The sequence below is a fragment of the Amyelois transitella genome, chromosome W (genome assembly GCF_032362555.1).
Source record: "Amyelois transitella isolate CPQ chromosome W, ilAmyTran1.1, whole genome shotgun sequence".
In the NCBI taxonomy this organism is placed as follows: Eukaryota; Metazoa; Arthropoda; class Insecta; order Lepidoptera; family Pyralidae; genus Amyelois; species Amyelois transitella.
The window spans coordinates 3,458,947-3,478,133 of NC_083536.1; the positions used below are offsets into that span (position 1 = coordinate 3,458,947).

General features: G+C 35.1%; 1 protein-coding gene across 1 annotated transcript; it reads left to right on the plus strand.

Moving 5' to 3' along the window:
* Positions 1-811: 811 nt before the first annotated feature.
* On the plus strand, positions 812-3,831 carry LOC132904289 (uncharacterized). Its single transcript, XM_060954221.1, has one exon. The coding sequence runs from the start codon at positions 1,058-1,060 to the stop codon at positions 2,252-2,254; it is 1,197 nt and encodes a 398-aa protein (XP_060810204.1). The 5' UTR covers positions 812-1,057; the 3' UTR covers positions 2,255-3,831.
* The last annotated feature ends 15,356 nt before the right edge of the window (positions 3,832-19,187 follow it).

Sequence of the window (19,187 nt, forward strand, 5' to 3'; positions counted from 1 at the left end):
TTACGAACCTAAATACCGTTTTAATAATACAAAAACTTACCAAAAATAGTTTCGTGTACCATAAAAAAGAACCGTTTGTGAGGTTAGACTAAGTACCTATTTAATCTTCTATTATGTTAATCTTTGTACCACCTATATAATTGTGTTATTCCTTCAAATATAGTAGTATTATTCGAGCATTCACTCGTTTCATTTACCTGACTACGTCACACCCTTATATGGCGACCCTGCCTATGGAATCTTCCACCGCGCCGCGAATTTGAGACGTTACTCGTGTAATCGTTAATAAGGACAATGGAAAAGTACCAGTTCTATCTTTGTTTCGGACTAAACGCTAGTGTACACGTGAATAAAAAATTTCACAAAAATAATGGGCTCCCCACAGTCTAAAGAAGAAACCCTGGTCATCCAGAATGCTGCGGCTGGCGATAATAAAGCAACTACAGAACAAATTCGTTTTCATATGAGCACCACAAATATTATCCTGTGTGTTATCCTGTTAATTATACTGTGTGGCGTGCTGTTCTTCATATATCGACTATATAGAAAATGCCATAGAAAATGGATTGTTAAGGAGATAAATCGGGCGACTATAAGAAGATCACTTTTCCGGCGACAGTTGGAAGACCTTAACCCACCCCAAAAAATCTATTCAAAAGAAATGGTGTAAAAAATAAATAAAAATAAAAGTGCATAAATATATTTCAAAAGTGAAAATTTATTATATAAAAATAAATATTAAAAAAAAAAAAAAAGTGAAAATAATAAAATACAATAATCTACTTAAAAAAAAAAAAAAAAAAGTATCTTAAATATATAATCAAATATCCTAATAATAATTTTATGTACGAGATATAGGTCACCGGTAAGGAATGCAGCGACTTTCCATATACGGACGGACGGATGATGCACTGTGACTGAACTTTGGACTTGATAGTGTTAATTGTAATCGCGATTATATTTTAAAGTCTATTTTTATTTATTTTTTAATGTGTTATGTTCTTTATGTGCACAGGTACAAGAATATTTTACTCTACGTTATGGTGGTAAGTGACTAATGGAAACTATTATATCATTGTATGAGGAATTAAAGAAAATTAGAGTATATTTAATTAAATTAGGAGCCAGTCGAAGAACGGAAAAAGTGTTAGTAAACAAATTAAATGAGATTAATGCAATCTATGAGAAATATGAGACGTGGCTGATAGGTTTTGAAGAAAAACTTAAGAGAAAATATTATAGTTCGGATGATATTATATTAATCAAAAATTATTGTAGTCGATTTTTAGAGTTACATGAAAATATTTTAGTGTTGTGTAATAGTGATAAGCCGAAGTCATCGTTCAACATGAATTCTTTTGATTTAAAAACGGCGTTAAATCTTTTACCTATTATGACAAATGAGGAGTCGAATACAAAACAGTTGATTGATAACATTGAATATTATAATACTTTATTGAAAGAAGATACATGTAAACAAAATTTAATTAATTTCGTATTAAAAAGTAGGCTTTCTCCTGAAGCTAAGTTAAAATTAAAATCAAAATATGAATCAGTTAATGAGTTAATTATTGATATGAGAAATGTATTATTGTGTAAGAAAGCTGCAACGGCAATACAAAATAAATTACAAAAAATTAGACAAAATGACTTGTCAATTGCTGACTATGGTAAAGAAATAACGGAACTATTTGTTGATTTAACGATAACGCAAGCTGACGGGAATGATCAATGCTATAAAATATTAAAACCTATTAATGAAAAAATGGCTGTTAAGCAATTTGCTGACGGCTTGCGTAATCGTCGACTTAGTACGATTATTTCTGCCAGGAATTATAGTTCACTTAAAGATGCTGTACAGGCAGCCCAAGATGAAGAAGTATCAATTCCTTCAACATCTGGAGAAATCATGGGTATGTACAAGAAACCATACCATAATAAATATTTCAACAATGGTTCAAATTATTATAGAAGCTGGCGTGGAGGACGTTGCCGCTATCCTGTACATAGAGGAAGAGCTCGAGGACAGCAAGCAGCTCATCTAGCTTCTCGAGGACAAGGGTCACGAGGTCAGTACACGCGAGGAAGTAGCGGAGGTCCACAGCAGAGAGGTAAATTTTTTAATTCAACTAGAGGAAATCAAGGGATGCGTAATAATCGTAATATTCATTTAATGCATGATAATGATAATAATAATTTCGAAAAATTTGAAGAGTCAGAACTTTCTTTGAATCAGTTTTTTCGTGAGGAATAGTGAAAAATTTATTTTAGCCAGTGATAGTAATTGTTATATTTCTTTACTTTCATCATCATGTAATAATTATAACAAAAAATATTTTTTAGTAGATTCTGGAGCATCAATATCGGCATGTACGTATAAACATGCTATAGAATGTAACATTCCAATCCATAAGGAGAATGTAACAATCAACGGTTTAGGTGGAAGTGTACAAGCAATAGGATACTTATTTTTACCATTAACTTTTAATAATGAAACATTCAATCATAAGTTTTTTGTTTTTCAAAATTTACCAATTAAAGGAAGTGGAATTTTAGGCCGTGATTTTTTAAATAGATGCAAAGCTCAATTAGACTTCAGTAAAAATACTTTGACATTATTTATTAATTCGAAAATTACTTTACCTTTAATAAATACATGTAATGTTATTTTTGAGATCCCAGCTAGAAGCGAGTCAATACATTTTATACATACGGACATTAATGAAGATTGTGTCATATTATCTCAAGAAATAAAACATGGTATATTTTTAGCAAGTTCCATATGTTCACCAAAAGATGGATTGATTCCTGTTAGAATACTTAATGTTACTGAAAATGATGTTCAACTCACAGAAATAAATCCAAAAATTGATAAAGTTAGTAACTATAATATTTGTGAATTTGAAAAGTCAACGACCGATTCAAATAGAGTGAAAAAACTTTTCTCATTAATGAAATTGCAACATTTAAATATTGAGGAACAAAAAACTATTGAGAACATTTGCGCTAAATATTCAGATATATTTTACCTCCCTGGTGATAAATTAAGTACTACTGATGTATACACACATACTATTTCTGTCAAACCTAATACAAATCCAATCTTTTCAAAACAATATCGTTTGCCATACTCTCAAAAGGACGAAATTAAACGCCAAATTGATAAAATGTTAGAGGAAGGGATAATTGAACCTAGCAAGAGCGATTGGTCTAGTCCAATACTGTTAGTACCTAAAAAATCAGATTCAACAGGAGACAAAAAATGGAGGCTTGTCGTAGATTATAGGAAATTGAATAATCAGATTGAAGACGATAAATTCCCACTACCAGATATTACTGAAATTCTGGACTCGTTGTCAGGTAGCATTTATTTCACACATTTAGACTTGCATCAAGGATACTATAATGTTAATTTAGATGAAAACAGTAGAAAATTTACAGCTTTCCATTCAGGACAGTATCAGATGACACGTATGCCAATGGGACTTAAAACTAGCCCAAGTTCATTTTCCAGAATGATTACATTGGCAATGGCTGGTCTAAATTATGAAAAATGTCTAATTTATTTAGATGACTTAATTGTTTTTGGCCGTAATTTAACAATTCATAATAAAAATTTACAAGATGTTTTTGAAAGATTACGTCAGGTCAATTTAAAATTGAACCCAGTAAAATGCGATTTTCTTAAAAAAGAAATTTTGTATTTAGGTCATGTGATTTCTAATGAAGGTATAATGCCGGATCCTGCAAAAATATCTGCAGTACAAAATTATCCAGTTCCTACAAATTCAGACGAAGTAAAAAGATTTGTAGCTTTCACGAATTACTATAGAAAATTCATACCAAAATTTGCAGAAATTATTAGATAAAATAAAAAACGATAAGAATAGGTCCGGACCGCGTATATGTATTTTAAGTAATGTAAAAAGAATTGAGAATAAACATGATAGAAAAATAATTTTAAATGATTTTCATCTCTTGCCTAGCAGTGGCCATGCTGGTATGAGAAGAATGTCAAACAACATAAAGAAATATTATTTCTGGCCTGGTATTGATAAAGATGTTAGAGAATTTGTAAAACGTTGCGACAGTTGTCAACGTCAAAAACATTCAATACCAAAGAAAGAACCAATGGAAATTACTAGTACAGCGCATACTGCATTTGAAAAAGTATTCTTAGATCTTGTTGGTCCTTTGGAAAGAGATAATGATAATTATTCTTATATACTAACGTGTCAATGCGAACTGACAAAATATGTAGAAGGTTATCCCTTAATTTCCAAAAAAGCTGATGAAGTAGCAAGATCGTTTGTTAATAATTTTATTCTCAGGTATGGTGTGCCAAAATGTATAGCTACAGATAGAGGGAAGGAGTTTTTATCAGAAATTTTTCAAGAGGTATGTAAATTATTAAATATTAAACAACTCAACTCAACAGCCCACCATCACGAGTCCATAGGAGCTCTGGAAGTCACTCACAAACATTTGAATGCGTTTCTACGTATTCAAACAGAGAATCACCCGGAGATGTGGAGTAAGTGGATTCCTTTTTGGTGTTTCTCTTACAATACAGGAGTTCATACTGAAACAGATTTCACCCCGTACGAGTTGGTGTTTGGTAAGAAATGTTCTCTCCCTAGTAATCTGACAAATGATGTAGAACCTCTTTATAATTATGAGAGCTATCCACATGAATTGAAATACCGTTTGCAACTTTCTCAAAAAGAGGCTAGAAATAATTTGTTAAGAAGTAAGATAAATAGAAAGTATGTGTATGACAAAAATATTAATCCTGTAAGCTATAAGGAAAATGATTTAATTTTAGTAAAAAATAATACACCTAGTAATAAATTAGATAATATATATTTAGGCCCTTATAAAGTTATTAAGGACATACCACCAAACGTAGAGATAATAAATAAGTATGGTAAAATAGACATTGTACATAAAAACCGTACAAAACCTTATTATAAAACGTAAAAAATAGATTATATTTTATCAATTTGACTGTAAAAAAAAAATATATTATATAAATTCATTTTTTTTTTCAATAAGTGCGGTGATGTGAGGTTAGACTAAGTACCTATTTAATCTTCTATTATGTTAATCTTTGTACCACCTATATAATTGTGTTATTCCTTCAAATATAGTAGTATTATTCGAGCATTCACTCGTTTCATTTACCTGACTACGTCACACCCTTATACGTTGTTTGGGTACGTGAACAGTTAACGTACCTAAATACTCTTTTGTGTTGAGACTTTACCTACCTGCAGTGAACAAAAACTTACCAAAAAGTTTTAGTGTACCCAAAAAAAAAAAAAAAAAAACCGTTATCGCGACAGTGTTACTGTTTTGTCTCGCGATACATGTGTAGGTACTACAATAGTTACGACTTTTTACGCGGCCTGACTTTTTTTAAGACTTTTTATACAACTATTGTGTGTGTTGGACATTATTTATAAAGACTGGTAAACGTTGTGATAGTGCGTCTGGACTTTCGTGAACTCTTATTTCGACATACACGTATTGCTTCATCGTGTTACTATGGTGCTTACGAGATCTCGCGCAGAGAGTTCGTCGGCGGGCGCGGCCCAAGCTAATGTGGTGGCGTCGCCGCCGCCCACTCCGGAGGCTGTACAACAACCTGCACCTGCGCCAGAGGCTGTTCCATTGCCTCCGCTTGCTCCGATCATGATAACAACCGAGCAGCTGAGATTTTTAATGGAAAGGGTAAATGGCCCACCAACTGTAAGTAGTTCCTTACATGGTAATTTCGCAAAATGCACAGCACGATTCGACGGCGAGAAGTCTAGCAACGTGGAATCTTTTGTAGACGCCATAGAGGTCTATAAAGATTGTGTTGGAGTAAGCGACGAAAACGCCTTGCGTGGCTTGCCTATGTTACTCACCGGGTTGGCTGCGACATGGTGGCAGGGTGTGAAGGATCATACCCCAACCTGGTCTGCCGCCATCGAAGCACTCAAACAAACGTTTGGACCAAGGTTGCCCCCACACAAAGTTTATAGAAAAATATTTGAAAGGGAACAGCGTAGTAACGAAGCTACAGACCTTTTCATATGCCACATCAGGGCATTAATGTCACAGTTACCACTTCATTCCCTGTCGATGACCGTGCAATTGGATATGACGTACGGTTTGCTACATCGACGTATTCGTGAAAAGGTTTCGCGTTTGGAATTTTCTACCTTCGCTGAGCTTATTACTATGGCCCGTCGTGTCGAAGATATTTTGGATGAAAGCCGAACATCGACCAGCGATGTTAAACCGTTATGTTTGACGGCAAAGCCTACTACTGTACCCATTTCTCCGACGGCTTCGCAGTCGACAATATCTTATAAGAATAAATCTCGGCCACACTGTAATTACTGTAAAAAGTATGGTCATCTGAAATATGCCTGTAAAAAGTTAGCCAAACAGAAACTTGGCACTGATGGAGAACCACGCGTCTCAACTATCACGTGTTTCGGGTGCGGTGCGCCTGGCGTGATCCGATCCAACTGCTCGACTTGTAAAAAGACAAAACCTGTTCCGTCCGTATCAACTTCGTTTCAATCTGTTTCTGCAAATAGTGTTAATATAGATTCGCGAGTGCGACCTTTGTTAGAAATAGAAATTTATGGTGAACGTGGTAAAGTGCTTATAGACACAGGTGCTAAACATTGTATAGGCAGTGTTAGTCTTAGAGCTCATTTAGTTAAGTATGGCCATAAGTTTGAAAATGTATTTACTGAGCTTAAATACGCGGACGGGCGGGCAGTTGCGCAAATTGTTGAACGTACGCAAGTTAGGGTTAGGGTACGCGATGTCTCTTTAGATGTTATGTTTATAATGTTGCCCAATGCTACTGAAAGTTTGTTGGGAATGAATTTTATTCAGGACGCTGGCATGGTATTAGATTTTTCTCGCGGTATATGGTTTATGAACCACGATAGGGTCTCTCAGCCCATCGTCTTTGAACCTAATGGTGGTAGGTCATACAAACCTTTACATTGCTCGTCTGTGGATCTTCGCGACGATGAAGGATTCCACTTAGGTAAGGACGAACGACAGCAGCTGTCCAACCTTCTGAATGTCAATGAGGACATTTTCACTCCAGGGGGAGGACCCACTCAGTTTGCTGTTCACCACATTGATACCGGAGATGCCAGCGCCTTAACGCGTTACGTGGGTAAATCTCCTGTTATTGCGCATCAGCGCCATCGCGGTAGACTAGCCAAGTCACAGTCGGGTCGACCATGTAACTTGGAGGGGGAGGATATAGCGGGCAACATTGTAGGCCCTTCCGGGGAGACATCGCGTCACTCTCCGCCCCCCTCGTCCATACCACGCCGTTCCCAGCGCCCGCGCAGAGGACCGCCCGTGCGCCTCATTGAACAAGTCAGTCTTTAAACAACGCGCGGACCGGTGCGGTGTGCACCTCTTATTAGCGAGCGAGTTTTGTTATTTCTTTTTATAAGTTACCGAAGTAAAGTTGTTATCCCGTAGTTGGCTTTTACTTCTCAATCTCGCCCCGCTATAATTACTATGAATCTCAATATATTTAGTATATTGTCTTATGTTATTTATATATATAATACATACATAATCATACATTTTACTGTGATGAATTTTGTCCAATATTTAATATACATATATTTGTCTCACACCATATATAGGGAATATGCATATTTGAATGTTGCATATAGTTTTTATATATTAATGAATTATATAACTAGTAAAAACGATACACTAACATATAACTACTTTTATTCATACTTGCTTTCTTGCGGATGTTCACCTTCACTAGCTGGAGATTATAAATACACAATATTCACGTGTACCTTAAAAACACAAAACAGTTATATAATTAGTCACTTTTGGAATAAATATATAACACTACAGCTTGAATACAATACCATTAGTTTGAAATATCAAAATGTGTGATAAATAAATAATATAACCGAAATGGATAACTTTAATGTTGCGCGATCAATCTCATGTTAAGCCGCGGACCTTACAAAACACTTTCAATTACATAAAAGTGATTTTACTGTTGTTTCTCAGAATATCCGGAGCATATATGCCAATTTTGAATCAGATGTCTTTATACTGACAGAGACTCATATTGATGTCGACAAACCTATACCTACCTACTTTAAACAACTAAACATCTTGTGCAAGCACCATCCATTTAAATCAGAGCGACGGTGTTGTTATATTTGCAAAAGAAAAACTTAAGCCTAAAATTAAAGAAGTCAAATTAACCCAAGCATCTTGTCTCCAAGTTGATATTCTCGGCCACACCATACTTGGTATATACCGTTCTCCTTCCAACACAAACATTGAGGTTTTGTAAATTCCCTATCTAAACACATAAACGGTCTTAAATCTTCTCCTAATATAATTATTGCCGGTGATATAAATATTAACATTTTACCTAAATCGACAGGAAGGTCACATGAAATACAAATAGAACATACTATTTGAATACGCTTGCAGTTCGTGGCATTCTGTTTGGACACTTGTTGCCTACAAGAAATTCCCATTCTTTATGTTGAGAATTAAAAATAATAAAAAACACTCAGCACTTGTCGCTATTCTAAACATCACAATTACTGACCATGCTACGACGGTCCTTTTGATTAACAAAGTAAAATTAAATAAAACAGTACATAAAGCAACTAATAAAATTCATTATAATACTGCACTAAGTTATCTAAAACAAAAAAGTCTGTCAAATCTATTAATGTGTGAAGACCCAAATCAAATAACGCATATCCTTATACAAACGCTAATGGATGCTCTGAAGCAAAGTACTACCATCATCAACATTCCCAAGAGCCAACGAACTATCAAACCATGGATGACCAAGGGTATAAAATGTATTCGATATTGCAAAAATCTACAACAACATTCGCGAAACGACCCAGATAATTATATTAAGATAATTACTTATATATAGGTATAGAAATTTTTGTAATAAGCTGATAAAAAAAATTAAGAGAAATTATGAAAGAAATTTAATTTATAGTACAATTATTAACAATATTTTTTTATGGAAAAATATTAAAGCAATAACTTATAATAATAAATATAAAAATCTTAATTCAGAACTATCTAATTTAAAATCTACTCCGATTCAATCAGCTGATTATATAAATGATTATTTTGCAAACATTGGCAATCAACTCGCTAACAATATCCAATCAATTACAACCACAGACGATATAAATAAGTATCTCAACGAGCTTCCTAGTCAAACCCAATCCTTCGTTCTTCTGGAAACTGATTGTAAGAAAGTTGATAGTATCATAAAGAATCTAAAACTAGATAGTGCGCGGGGATGGGACGGGATTCCGACACGCTATATTCAATATATATAAAGGATGAAATTACACCTATCATAGTTCAGCTAGTTAATACATGTTTTAAAAAGGGTGTGTTTCCCACTGCACTTAAAGAATCTATTGTCACTCCAGTACATAAGGGTGGGAAGGGAGATGAAATTAATAATTATAGACCGATATCAGTTATTTCAATTTTGGCAAATATACTGTAAAAATTCTAAATAGTAGACTTTTAAATTATCTTGATATATATATATATGGTCACGTCTATATCCCTTGTGGGGTAGACAGAGCCGACAGTCTTGAAAAGACTGATAGGCCACGTTCAGCTGTTTGGCTTAATGATAGAAATTGAGATTCAAATAGTGACAGGTTGCTAGCCCATCGCCTAAAAGAAGAATCACAAGTTTAATAGCATATCCCTTAGTCGCCTTTTACGACATCCATGGGAAAGTGATGGAGTGGTCCTATTCTTTTTTGCTATTAGTGCCGGAAACCACACGGCTAGTAAGTTACTTGATCAGTTTCATGACTTGCTTAGAAAATTTCGATACTGTTTCCCCGTACATAAAACTATTCATTTATTATTTTAATTTCATAAAAGAGCACTCAACATACATCCTAACTAAAAACCGTCACAATAATTATCACATCTATTTCACGTTGGAAGATTCCAAAAGGACAGTGTTTATTAATTATTAATAATTAATAATAATAATAACATACAACATTATATTTTACAAGTAAATTCGTGTTAGTATAGTGATCACATATAAGTTTAAAATGGTGAAGGCACTTCGTTTCTCCTAAACATTTTTTCATCGAATTGTCTAATTCAATTCGATGAAACGTTTTTTATTTACGAGGGTAGCTAGTACCGAGGTCGGTATAGCTAACATTATAAACGTAAGATATGTCTTCTCACTCTCTCTTACCAAAGGATAGAAAGAGATATAAAACTTCTTATTACCGTTCGTGATTAGACCGCCTGTATTCATACGAGACAAAGGCAGCTCTTGCGTTCTCTTTACAAACGTAAGACATGTCTTCTCACTCTCTCTCTCTCTTACTTTGACCAAAGGATAGAAAGAGATATAAAACTTCTTATTAACGTACGTGAATAGACCGCCTGTATTCATACGAGACAAAGACGACAGCCATTTTTATTTACGTTGAATGTAGCGGTGTGGCCGTCGCGTTAGGTAGATATATACTTAAAACAAAATTGCTTCAGTGTGTTAAAAGTTTTTCGGCAAATCGTACTAACCACATATAAAAACCGTTAACAAAAATACATAGATTATATAGTATGTTTATGTGTGGCTCACAGTACTTTGATATGGTGTTTTTACACAACTTTGTGTAGAAGCTTAGTCTAATGGCGTCCATTTCGTGACTCAAGTTACATACATACATACATATGATCACGTCTATATCCCTTGCGGGGTAGACAGAGCCAACAGTCTTGAAAAGACTGAATGGCCACGTTCAGCTATTTGGCTTAATGATAGAACCGAGATTCAAATAGTGACAGGTTGCTAGCCCATCGCCTAAAAGAGGAATCCTAAGTTTATAAGCCTATCCCTTAGTCGCCTTTTACGACATCCATGGGAAAGAGATGGAGTGGTCCTATTCTTTTTTGTAATAGTGCCGGGAACCACACGGCACGACTCAAGTTTAAAGCAAATATGGCGACGATGTGAGGGCCAAGGCCTTATAAGGAGATGCGGCAAATTGTTTTTTTTTTTAATATCAAGGCGTGAATAAATAATAATGCATCTTGAAGAAGCTGTGACGTAGATAATTTTATTTTTACATAACTAATATGATTTATTTATTTCGGAAAACTAATCATAAAAAAAACGGAAAACTAATCATAAAAAAAATACAAATTTGACGCATCTCCTTTGTGTCTTATTAAGGTCAAGTCATGTCTAATCTAAGTTATCTTGATACCCACAAAATACTTTCAGGTTCACAGTTTGGTTTCAGAAAGGAAACCTCTACTGAAGATGCAGTGACTTCAACCATAGTTGACAATTTAGACAAGGGTCTCAGATGTCTTTCATGTTTCATTGATCTTAAAAAGGCATTTAACACAGTCTCCATTCCCATCCTTCTCGCTAAATTAGAAAAATACGGTATAAGAGATCAACAATTAGATATTTTTAAGGATTATCTCATGAATCGAATGCAGAAACTAAAGCTAAATGACTGTATTAGTAAAGAATGTAACATATACTACGGAGTTCTTCAGGGAAGTGTCCTAGGCCCAACTTTGTTCCTTATATATATAAATGACTTGTGCAATATGGAAATCAAAAATGCCAAAATTATATCTTATGCAGATTATACTGCTATACTATTTTCTGGTTCAAGTTGGAAGGACACTCGACGAAACGCTGAAAAGGGGATGGCTAAAGTTAATAAATGGCTCAAACACAATCTTCTCAATCTTAATACATCTAAAACCAACTTCATATGTTATAGTATTTATAATAGAACACAACCTAAAGATAATTTCAATATAAAAATACACTCATGTGACATAATTACAAATAGTGTTTGTGCATGCCCCATGATAGCAAAGGTGGATACTAAATACTTGGGTGTAGTTATAGATCAGAACCTATCTTGGTATCCTCAAATAGAACAACTTTCGGGTAGAATACGTAAATTCATCTGGCTGTTCAAGACTCTTAGACACATAGTACCAAAATCCCTTATAAAAAATATATATTAGATTTTACCAGAGATACTCTGGTACAATCTATAATTTTATATTGCATCCCAATCTGAGGTGGAGCTCTAAAGACCAAGTTTTTGGATATTGAGAGATCTCAGCGCTAACTTCTGAAAGTAATTTATTTTTAAAAAAGAACTTTCTACTGATTCTCTGTACCAAATGTGTAGTTTAGTTTCGATCAGGAAACTGTATATATAACACTTAATATTAAAAAAAACATAAACTCTTACCGCTAAGACCTGAAATGGCTGGAAGAAGAAGACAGGCTGCTACACTTATACCAATTGCCAGAACTGGTTTCGCAAGAGTACAATTCAATACCCGATCTTCTGACTTATATAATAAAATAGATAAAATAATATATATATATATCATCTTATAAATGTAAAGTAATACTAACGACTTGGCTTCACTAATTAGGCTATGACGAATTGGAGACGTTTATAAATAGATAATACCTTGCATAATTATTCAGAAACTAACTACTTCACATACGAAAAACCATAAAGCATATAAGTATATAATTACAATTTATATAATATGTGTTTATATATGTACATATCATTCATCACATACGTATATATTTAGATTATATGAATGCATATATTGCTAGTATTTGGGTATGTATGCATGGTATTTATTTATTTATTTATATTTTATTGAAACAATTACAATTTGTAAAGTACAATAGGCGGACTTAATGCTAATAGCATTTTCTAACAGTCTTCCATTGGGTTAAGAAGAGAACCTTTGTGTGGGTGATAATAATAATGTATAACAAACATACTTACTATATGATATATACTAAAAACCTATACATGATATATACCTATATACTACACTAAACATACATATATACATATATATATATATATATATATATATTTGCAGCAGATTACATACACAGATTATTTACTCTCTCATGACTGGGTCAGAAACAACTGGGCCACGTGCGACTTAAAACTGGCGTGGCTCGGAGAAGCTTGATCGGAATCGGGAAGTGCATTCCAAAGTCTAACAGCTGTAGTAGCGAAAGAATTCGAATAAAAACCTGTACGGTGAAAAGGTGTTGCAAGGGTCAACCTGTTAGAGGAACGTAGGATTCTTTCATGAGTGGAACTTAAAAGTTGAAATTCGGATCTAAGATAACCTGGAGCTAGGGCATTATTAAGAATATTATAAAGTTGGCAAAGAATATGAAGATTCCTACGTTGTCGGATGGTATATCAGTACTAGTACTAGTATATCATATTTGTGTTGCAAATAACTAATACAATTAAAGAATATTAAGTACACACAAAATTTTAGAATTTTAACATACTAATCGCACAAATTTTCAGTACATACATGACCTAGCGATATAAAAGAGCGGAGTCTGCTGGCACAGGCATTCATATGCTTAAAAGTAGGCTCCAACAACAAACCTATGTAAAGACCTGTAATTACTGAATAAATACTTTTTTCTTTTTTTTCTCTCACAGCTCTTAGTTTCATTATTAACGCAGTGAAGCTGCTTTACGCCACACAAGAAGTATTCATTTCTCGGTTACAACATTGACTCAGATTCTTAGACTTGGCCAGTCAAAGCGTACGGCTGAGTATACATTACACTATTCAAACAAATTAAATTTTTAAATATGAATGGTAATGATGATTACGAAAGATTCATGAATGTTTAGGAATCAATTTAACCTAACTTAATGTGGTGGACTATCAGTAAAACAATCACCTTGAGATTTTTAACTGACATGGATGTGTCCTGAATGTCTCAGCAGAATGCCAAAGCAGGGAATCTGAATACGCCTGTTCGTGTCAACCAGATGGTGGGTACAAAGGACAGCACGGCCAGCATTGAAACTCCACTAGATGATATTCAAAATGTTACGATGAGAAATAGACCTAAGACGGCGGCTTATGAGATATCAGCATTAAATAGCTCATCTGTTGAATGTTCACCTAACTCCGCGGTTCAGGCTTTTACAGAAGAGTTGCGAGCAATGAGGTTAGAGTTAAGCAAAGTGTGTGAAAAGATAAGCAACTTTACAGAAGCAGTTAACTCACGGATATGGAAAACAAGTAAAGTGAGTTTGAAGAAAGCAAATTAAAGGAATTGGAAGAAACAGTACTACAGATGAAGATGGAAATTCAGGACCGCGATCAAGTAGCTCTGGTCAATGATATAGAAATCGCAAGTTTTCCCGAGGAAAAAAATGAAAACAGTACCCATGTGATTTTGGCAGTGGCTTAGAAATTGGGTGTAGACCTCGAAGAGCGAGATGTAGTAAATTTTCAGCGTGTGGGACCCATTCCGGCACCAGTGGAGGGTGGCGGAACGCTGCGTCGTCCGCTGGTCGCGCGACTAGCACGCGCGCCACCCGTGACGCGCTGTTGCGGGCGGCGCGCGTCCGTCACCGTGTCACGACTGAGGGAATGGCCGTCAAACAGCAGGAACCGCACTGCGCCTTCTATGTCAACGAGAGGCTTACGAGACCGAATAGGCAACAGTTTGTAAAAACGCGTAAAGCTGGTAAGCGCAATGGCTGGAAATTCATATGGACCAGAGAAGGGAAAATATATGCGAGGAAAGACCAGGGTAAGACAAGCGTCCGCCTGCGTTGTGATAATGACGTCGTAAAGGTTTTTGGTGACCGCAGTGTTAGCTCGGAACAGGTGTCAGTGCGATAGAATTCAAACAGTGATAAATCTGAATGATCTCGAAAAATTGTTAGCCTTATGCAAATATTGAGTTTTTTATAAGAATTTTCCTTTAAATACGTCTTATTACAATAAATATTCATTTAGAAATTGTTTTATGATAGTAATGTATAATTTGTCTTTGTTATATTTTCTTAAAGTTTATTTCTGCAAAAAGTCTGATCTAAGACTTTTTGAAGCAAGTATCAATGGTTTATTTTTGTTTGTATTATTTTGTTATTTTTTTAAACATCTGTCTTATGTAACCTGCGTTATTAATTGTAATGGTATGGTGTATCTTCATAATAATACTGCAATTTGTATAGTGATCACTTTGATTAATGATTTTTTATCTGCACCATATTACTTATAGTTCCTTAAAATTTTGTTATATTTTTATAAAAAATTTTGTTCTACTACTATTGCATAGAGTTTTTGTAATTTTTAAACTTGGTTGGCGTCATATAAATATTTTGTCATTTTCCTTAAGTAATTGTCAATATATACAAATGTTTAGTTTTATAATTAGATTTATTAAGCGGAATAATTTTACAGCAGGTTTGCTAAATCCTGGCTCTCTCGGTAATCGACATCGCCATGACGAGTTTATGGTCGCCATGGAACGCCATGCTGTAGACGTGCTAGCAATTAATGAAACGTGGCTTAATGAGGGTGAAGATGCGCGCGCACCCGCAGTTCCCGGCTTCAGACTGCGACATGCTCGGTGCTCGTTACATGCACCCCGTGGTCGCGGTGGTGGAGTCGGCTCTTACTTAAGGCGCGGGCTATGTGCGCGCACCCTTGAACGCCACCTCACGAACATGTTGAACAAATGTGGATTAGCATAAAACACGGTGGCTATAGACTCGCTATTGGTGCGGCATGTCGTCCACAATGGATGAGTGTTGATAGTTTCTTGGTCGCAATGACTGAATCAGTTGTCTCTTTTTCTCAATTTGACCACATTTTTCTCATGGGTAATTTTAATATTAATCTCTTGGTTCCATCTGAAAGTAATTCAAAAAAGCTTCTCAACTTTATTGATTGCATGGGCCTATACCAATACGTACAAGAGGCTACCCATTTCACAGACCACTCAGCTAAACTATAAGATGTTGTTTATAGTACTTCTAAAGTCTTGAATCTCGTGGTTGATTACATGCCAGATTTGAGTCATCATGCATTTATATCTTTTGAGCTAAATATAAAAAAGCCAAAGCCATAACATCTAGCTCCTGCATTTTTATATAATTTAAAATATAAAGAGTACATATATTTACTTCAACTCCATTTTAAAATCAAGCCTGAAGCACTATAAGACCACCGCAGTGTTTGTAACTTCATATATGAGGTAATTCTCTTTATTTTAAGCACTTACTGCCGGCTACAACACTTTGTACTTTCCAACTTCGCTCGCCACTTCAATATGACCTCAATTGCCACTGTACACGAGCTACAAAAGTCTATTGAGTCCAACTTATTGAACAGAATGGCTGATTTTGAGAAGCAACTCCATTGCAGCATCAAGGGAGCCAATGACTGTTGCTCGGCTCGCTGAGGACTTTAAGTCTTTTAAAAACCCATGTCTCAGGCATCTTGCAATTGCTTCATGAACAGATGAACGAGCTCACTAAGTCCTTTGATGAAGTTGAAATGCGGCACCGTCGGAAATATCTATTGTTAGGCGGCATTACAGAGTCCGATAATAATGGCAAGGATGATGTGGTGGCCTCTGTTTCTTCTATTATTTCCAATGATCTGGGGATTGACGGAATCACCCCATCTTCATTTAAAGCATGCCACAGGATGGGCCAGAGAAGGGATGGCCGGCCTCGACCAATCTTGGTACGGTTTGCAGAATATTCCCTTAAGTCATCGATTTGGCGTAAGAAGACTGCACTCAAAGGAACTTTTGTGATTTCAGAATTTCTTACACGCAGACGGCAGGCACTCTTCATGGAAGCACGCAAAAGATTCGGGATCACCAAATGTTGGTGTCAGGAAGGCAATATATTTGTTAAACCTCCAAATGGTAGACCTCGATTAATAAGCACTGCTAATGATATTGAGCTGGCCGGTGAAGCATTCAAGATCCCAAATGTCCAAAAATCGCCACTACCTATGGAGCGTGCTGATAATAGGACTGACAAGGCGGGCACTTCGAACAATGATAAGCAGCGGCCTAAAAGGGCGGTGAAAGTAAAATAGCGTGCTACATAGCCACCCCCTAGTGATAGTTGCAGAAGTTCTGTTTTATAGTTTTATTTTGAGTACCTTCCTACCCTACCGACCTGAGATAGGTACCGACCACTCAGTAAGTGACAGAACAACTGCCAACTAATTTGTGGCATTGACAGTGACAATTCGTTTTGTTTTTAGTTTGCTTTCAAACGGTGCGTTCCGTCTAATGCAATTTTCTCGGTACGTTCCTGGTTATGACTAAATTTAATTTCTTATTTTTTTTTTTCTGTATACTTTTTACTGTATACTGTTTTGTTTTGTTCAAACCTAAGTTTTTTACAGTGACAATTTACTTTGTTATTTTTTATAATATTGTTAAGTTCGTGAATTGAGTTGGTTGTCTGGAATGCTATGTAAACATTAATTGACTACTTACGTTGTAAGCCGGCAGGCCATTGCAGATTTGGTGGTAGTGCACTTATTTAAGACTTGTATTCTGTTTTAAAATATTAAGTACGGTAAAACACCCAATCATCGACACTTTAACCCTGTGACGCACAAAACTTGTACGCGAATATTTTTATGGGTATTAATGGTTTAAATTATTTATTTTGTGGTACTAAGAGGTTATGTAACATAAAAAATAAAAATATACTAGTACTTTTTTTGGAATTTCTTGGGACAATATTGTCCCAATATGCGATAAAGGTCGACATCTGTTAGGTTCTAGCGTTTTTACAATACAGGTAATTTATATATATTTTGTCAATAAAACAGCATATAATTTTGAAATAATATTAATTTATTTATGTATCAAGCATTTTCATCAGCAAAACAGTTCCTTGTTGCTGTAAAACATAAATTGAGCTTACACAAATCACATACATTGTATGATTTTCAGTGCCAGTTTATCATCACGTGTGATGGTAAGGAATGTTTATTGCACATATTTTGTACACGTTTTTTCGTCATAGAGGTCGAGGGTAGGGCATGTTTTCTTATGCTAAAATTACCGATCATTGTTCGAGCTATTACTTGCCGGAATTCGAGCGATGTAAGAAAATGATCATCAATACGATGATCGGCGTGTAATTTTTCGTATACGATGTATGCATTATTTACTGCAATGTCTAATAAATCAAAAAACAGTCGAAGGTAAATACTTTATTTTCGACTTTCTATCAACTTCGTAAGTAACTTTTTTTTGATCCATTAGATCGACTCCACCCATGTACTTGTTATACTGACAAACTATGTTGGGGCATGTAATTTCTAATTTATCCGAAATGCAAATTTCGCCTTAGCTCCTCAAATCTCGATAAAGGCATAACTTTAGCTATAAAAGGCACATCCATGTCGGGTTCTGTGGACCAATAGCTTCGCAAAGAAGGCAACACATGATAACCCATGACATAATTCATTCCAATAAATGCGGTAATTTCTTGGACGTCAGTTGTAAATACAGACCCCGTTTGGTTGGCATAGCGTAGAGATTCGGGAATTATTATTTCTTCAATTAATTCATTCATATTGGTGAATAATTTCTAAAGGCGTGAGTGAATTTTGTATATGAATATTGATCTTACTAAATTCATAATCAGTTTCGGAAAATGTGTATGGCTGATATGTATTCTTCTTCCACTTGAAAATTGGAACTGATATGGATTTTTGTGACGATGTTTCGGAACGCGCCGACGAAGTGATGGTTTCGGGTTCTGGATCCAAAGACGTTATTTCAGGGGGCTCAATTATTACTTCTGAGACACCAGCTTGCATATCCTGTAGTAGGAATGACTGGTCCTCTTCATCCAACAACAGCGCATCTTCATCAACACTGTTGTCGGCCATCAAATAGATATTCTTCCACTTCAGTGTCCGTGAAGCGAAAAATTCTTGTTCCTCTACGAGCCTAAATAACTATAAACAGCTTATAAATTTAATATGAATGTGCAAAACAAAGGCTAAAATATAGTATTCATTTATACTTGGGACCCGACCTTTTACGCATATTGGGACACCTAGCTCCCACACAAAAAAATCAGTATTTTACATATACAAATGTAATTAATTAATTTTTTTATATATACAAATATAAACTGTACTTACCATTCTAATGAATAATCACGTAAAACAATGTTAAAAAAATATATTTGTATTTTAAATCACCAGCGAAAATTGTTTTACGGAGCGCGCCAAAACTATCATAAACAATGTAG

Bases quoted from the DNA above. Each gene is read 5' to 3' on its own strand.
- LOC132904289 (XM_060954221.1), top strand. From the start codon at position 1,058: ATGGAAACTATTATATCATTGTATGAGGAATTAAAGAAAATTAGAGTA.